The sequence below is a fragment of the Loa loa genome, assembly GCF_000183805.2.
Source record: "Loa loa unplaced genomic scaffold supercont3.257, whole genome shotgun sequence".
In the NCBI taxonomy this organism is placed as follows: domain Eukaryota; kingdom Metazoa; phylum Nematoda; class Chromadorea; order Rhabditida; family Onchocercidae; genus Loa; species Loa loa.
Window position 1 is genome coordinate 63,220 of NW_018108437.1, and position 6,273 is coordinate 69,492.

General features: G+C 24.7%; 1 protein-coding gene across 1 annotated transcript; it reads left to right on the forward strand.

Annotated features, from left to right (window-relative positions):
• Window positions 1-2,783: 2,783 nt before the first annotated feature.
• LOAG_11020 (hypothetical protein) lies at window positions 2,784-3,177 on the forward strand (the record flags this gene model as incomplete). Its single annotated transcript, XM_003146543.1, has 2 exons — window positions 2,784-2,898; window positions 3,022-3,177. Coding segments are annotated over 2 exons (270 nt in total), but the record flags the coding sequence as incomplete, so codon positions are not given.
• Between the last annotated feature and the right edge of the window lie 3,096 nt (window positions 3,178-6,273).

Here is a 6,273-nt window from a genome sequence, read left to right on the forward strand (position 1 = left end):
ACACTAACCATAAATATTAATTCATAAACAACCATTTTTTCTGGTTTTGCTTCATCTTTTTTTTGGATTTTGATGATATTGTTGAGAAGAAAATAAAATGTTAGAAGTATTGAAAATTATTAAAATTGTCTTATCATTAGCGATGACTGCTTTGTTCACAATTTTTCACCAATTTTTATTTCCCTTTTAATGTCATGTCAATTTCATTCATTTATATTTCATAATTATTCTATTCATTTTAACAGAATTAAGCATTTGATGATGTGACCGCGGAAAATCTTCGCTGAAATCGTAAATCAAAAGAATTTATGGAAATTTATGGACAATTAATTCCATAAAATTTAACTTACTTTAACATATGAAGAGAAAAATCCTTGCAAATCTAACCTTTAATTTTTGATTTGTGCATTTTTTAGAATGATAATTTCAAAATGTTACTGTGCAAAATAAATTTAAATAGTTGGCTGGCATCCAAATGTTCAAAAGAAAATATTTATATTTTGAAAAGATTTTGAAACTTTACGATCAAAAAAATTTCCATAAAGCGGATGACTTGCATTAGCAGGCTTTTTATGTTATGCATGCAATCGTACGACACAATGCAATTCTATGAAAATTAATTTAATAAAGCATATTTATACTTCGCCCTTTCACTTTTTTATCCTGTCTTTTATTTAATACTTTCTTTTATTACTATTTTCTTTTAGTGTGATAGTAGTTTTTGTAAGTAAAAACAATTTCAAATAATTTAATAAAAAATTTTTTACTTGTAAACATATAAAAGATATAAATTTTAGGGGATTCTTAAATTTTAATTGTAAAATAAAGATTGAAAAAATAACATTTTAAATTGCTCAATGATTTTCAAAAGGGATGAGAATTGTTCATTTGTTCTCATTTTCTGAAATATCATAGTATGATTACAACATACCAGTTGTAAATTTATAGGGTTAACCCCAATTAATTTAATGAGATACAGATAGGGCAAGATGGAAATTGTATAGCAGATGGCACAACAGTATACAGTTGTTATCATTTGCTGCTCATTCAAACAAAGTTAGCAAACTATAATAATTGCTTAATTAATGGGTCAACTTAAGCACTTAATTTGGATCGACGTTTATACAATTGTAATGCAACTGCAAATTTTTTTTCTATGTGACATAATTATTGTATTTTCAGTATTAATATCGATAACAACAACAATGGCACTAACATTATAATGTTATTATTATCGATATTATTATTATTATTATCATTATTTATTACTGTTATTATTATTATTACTATTATTAATGATGAAAATGTTAGTAATAATAATAGTGGCAGCAGCAATGTTTGCGATAATGGTGAAAATGATAATTTATATAATATAAAGTCTATATGAATAATACATATCACATGATGAATATGCAGCAAATGAAATGAAGTTTTTATATGAGAAAAGTGAATATTTTATTTATGAAACATAGAATAAAAATAATTTCCCTTTATTAAAAATTAAAGAGAATTATATTTGTTGCATTATTCTGTCAAACAGCTTACATCAGTTAATGAAATTAAATTCGGACAGTTAATATCACAACATTTTTCGGTGTTGGATGACTGCTAATTGGAATTCAAGTTATAATAATTAACAGAATATGTTGTTGCAATAGCATTAGTTGAATAAACTCTTTGTAACTAATAAATTTTAATATGATGGTATGCTGACTTTATTTATGCTTTGAAAAACGGAAAATTTCTGGATTCAATTTTTATGCTGGAATGGAGGAATTTCGGTTATCAGTTTCATGTTGTGTTGTCTTGAAAAATAACATATTTTTTTTATTATTACAGCGATTTAAGAGAAAGTATTTAAAAGTTTTTATTAAAAAGGCTGTTAAAGAAATAGAATTAGTATTATTTATCAGTATGGAAGGAGCAATTTGTTCTGAATTTTTAAAACTTTCTAGAATTTAAAAAAAGAGACCACATTTGAAAGATATTTGAATGGTAATTTTAATGGTGCTAACTTTTATGCTAAAACGATTTTTTGAATCGTTTAATCCAGCAAATGAAATGTTTTTCAGTTTTAACTTATACTCAGTAATACATTGTGTGTCACCTTCAAAATCACTCAATTGATCAGATCGGAATGTATTATTTACTTCAACTCTACTTCTTTCAACCACTATGAGATATGATCGAAAGTTGATCAATTTATTATATTATCAGGAACAATTACGCCCACCAAATTACTTTTAGTAGGAATGTGATCTGAACTTATCTGAATTTGAATTTGAACTTTATCGATTTAAACTCTTTTTATTCAGCAGTATTCCAAAATTGCAATTTTATCCGATATCCTGGTTTGATCTCCGTTAACCCGAACCAACTATTAGGTCATAAATTTTCGCACAATTTTACTCTGCAAACTGGATTTCCTCATTATATATATGTATATATTTGAAATTGTTGAACTCGTCGTATTTTTAATTTTAACAATAATTAAATTGAATTAATTTTTAATCCAAATATGAACAAAATTTATTTGTAAGTTTTCATTGTCTTTTTTTACTACACCAGTGCATACTTACTTTTTCAAATCTTTATGCATTTTTTTAAAATTGATATATTAATTTCGTAATAGTCAAATTTCGTCCCGTAAATTGAATTCATACTGTGATCGACCATATTATGCAGAACTTAAAAGAATTGATCCTAATTTTGATTGTGAATCATTTTAATTCAAATTTTTTACACTAACAATTAGAAATATTTACATTAGTTAAAATCGAAGGATGTCATCAATAATAGTTCATCATGAAGCAATTACAATTACAACAACTTTTGCCATCATTATTATATATACCAATTTGGTTGCTTGTATAGATTTTTCGAAAGTTGTTAATTGGGGTAATTTTTATAAATTTTCCTCTTTTTTTCTTTTTTCCAAATTGTTCGGCCTTCTTTGAATTTGCTTATTTTATTGCATAAAATAAATTTGAAATGTACAAATATAAATAAATGAATTTTCAGAAAAGCGTACACTAACATGTTTTGGTAATGATATTCAAAATGGAGCTAATTATGGAGCAAAATGCAAATTAACAATTGCTGATAGCTCGAAACTTCTCGAAACCGAATGTTTTGATGAAAAATATATGGCAGAATTATTTGGTGAAACAAGAAAAAGTAAATTTTTAATTATGTTTGTTCTATTTCCAACAATAATGTTAATATAACGAAAATTTAAAAGAAGTTTGAGAATTTTTGAAATCAAATTTGAAAATTCTTTCATCATTACACAATACGAATAATAAAAAAAGCTTGAATCTGATAAGTTCGTAATAAATGCATGCAAGTGGCAAAAAAAGAATTAGCGAGGTGCTATTGTTAAGCGATGTTAGAAATAAATTAAAATTAAAATAATTAAACCTAAAAGTTGCTAAGAGAAAATATGTCTCGAAAATTTAAAATGAAGAGAAGAGGGTAATTTTGTAAAATGTTTATTTGCTTGTTTGTTCGTTTGTTTATTTCTCTGTTCAATTGGAATAATTGAATATATAATATTTCTAAGAAATCAGCAAATAAGATCCGTATCTGGAATTTTTGTCCTGATTACATCGGGAAATTGAATACCAAACAAGTAGATCAAAGTGCATGAAACATAAATAAACAAAATTAAAATCTTATAATAATTTCCCGGTGGTGTCTCGTCATTAATAACAGTTTTAAATAAGATTGAATATATCATTTTTTTGGATATTGTTTGGATTTCAAATGATCAAATTAATCTGATATTTCAAATATTTCAAGAAATATTATTTAAAAAAATATTACCTTTCTTAAGTTCATATTTCGAAAAATAATCATTTCAAATGAACAGATAATATTTTCTTATTAAATGATGCTCAAATATTTAATTTTATATGAGAAAATGTGATTTTAGATAATAATAGAATTTCACCAAATATTCATATTCGAACTGTTTGCAATATACAATGCAAAGGCGCTGATCGTGATTCCGTTATTTCGAAAATTCCAAATTCAATTCATGAATGTGTCCGATGGCATAATTATAATACTTTAAGAAAAGGTACTTATTTTCATTTGAATTTTAAAATTCTTTGTTATATCGTTTTTAATTACATATGAAGCTGTAATTTTAGTAAACATTTTAAGTAAAACATAGAAAAAAGAAGTGAGAAAGAAATGAATGAAAGCTCCAAAATTTTCGTAATTTCTTACCACGAAATTACCTAGTATTTTTATTTCAATTTCAAAATATACCAGACATTACAATTGAATTTTATTTCACCCTAATTTTTTGTTTCTTATAACATTCTAAATTTAGTTTAAAGTTTAATTTAGTTTAACTTTTTTTATAAACTAATGACTAGCAGTTGAAATTGTAGCATCTAAATATGGCAATAATTAAAGGTCACAATTGGCAACAATTCATTCAACTAAATTTGATATAAAATTAAATTAAACCTTGGTTTTGTTGGCATTGTTTTTCTAATATTTCAAAAATTACGTCATTCAAATTTCATTAATTAATTCCTTATAGCTTTTACCCATATAATTACTTCTTACACAATGACAAATATATTTATGATTATTGCTATCATTTATCTGATATCACATTAGAATATTTCTATTCAATTGCTTGATATTATATTTCCCTATTTCTGGCAAATATTTTTTACCATATTTTAACCTAATGTATATAAATTTTTATTTTATTTTCTTCAGATGATCAGTGGTATATGTGGAGATCAGGCAAATGTCGTAATGTTACGATAACATTTGAAGTACATTGTGGTTTCCCAACACACAATCCAAATGATGTCAATATTTTGGCGCAAAATAATATTAGCCTTTCAACGAGAATACATTTATAATATAATTAAATTTCAATACCAAAAAGCAACACTTTTTAAATTTTTGACCAATCATCCTTCTATGACAAAATTAAATGACGACTTGAGTTGACCCAATGAATAAACTGCATAGAATTTGTATAGGATAGTACGGAAAAAAGTAATCGTTTCTGACAACATATTTTATTTAATTAGGTTGATACAAGGAAAAAAGCAAGCAAGAAACAAGAAATTCTTTCGTTTATGAATTTTCAATTTCGAATTATTAATAAAAATAATATGAATCATTATAAAATTATATAATTATCATACCTGAGTATATGTATAATTTTTTATTAATCAAAATATAATAATCATTAGATCAATGGTATAATAATTGTGTAATATATTAATGATTAAGTTAGCAAAAAAAAGTTTTTTTTTTCTTATCAACCTAAATGGAAAAAGAGAGATTGAGATCGATAGCAATAATACAATTGTAGTGGATATTTGTAAACAACAGTATAATATGCATGAAAAATAATTGTTGTAGCACCACCTAATGAATGTAACAATTATTAATTTGATAATCTAATAATTAGAAATAATGCAATAATTTAAAACAGAAAATTAGGAATTAAAAATGAGAAGTAATTCGTTTCCTTTCAAATAATAGTACTGCAGTTATCGATAATTGATAAAACGAAATTTGTTCTTTCCACAACACATTGCAGATTCTTAAACAAATCGTCTTAGAAATTGACAAAAGCTTTTTTGTAAATAAATGAAATAAAAAGTATCGAAAAAGAAAGAAAGAATGGTGCATATTGTATGATTAAATAAAAAAAAGAGCGAAAAGATAAAGTTTTAGAAGAAAATGATTAATGATAATTTCAAATGTAATATTTGAGCCATAGAAATATCAGCTATTGATTGATATTCATTTCAAAAATAAAAAATAAAAAAACTTTAAAACGAAGTACCAATCATTTTAATTGTTACCACAAAAAGCAATTAATTAGTTGAGTTTGATGAGAAGCAAACTAGTCTCAAGGAGAAAAAAATATAAGTTGGAATGATTTTGATTTTTTCTGTGCTTTCTTTTCCTTTTTTTTTTTTTTGGTTTTGACTAGCGATTGTAATATGATTTTGTTGTGTTATTAGATGCATGCAACATACTGAACTGCATTTGCATGCATATCACGCAATGTAAAATTGTAGATTTCGAAAATTTAATGAGATAAAAAAGAATTTGAGGGAAATCGATAATGCAGTTGTATCAAATTGATGAGCTTGAACAACATCAACATACAATTCATTAAAAAAATGAAAATAAAAATCCAAAAAAAAAATCTCGCGATATTTGACAAGAAATGTTAAATTAATACTATCAATGATGAATGCATTATCGGTAATATGTCAAATA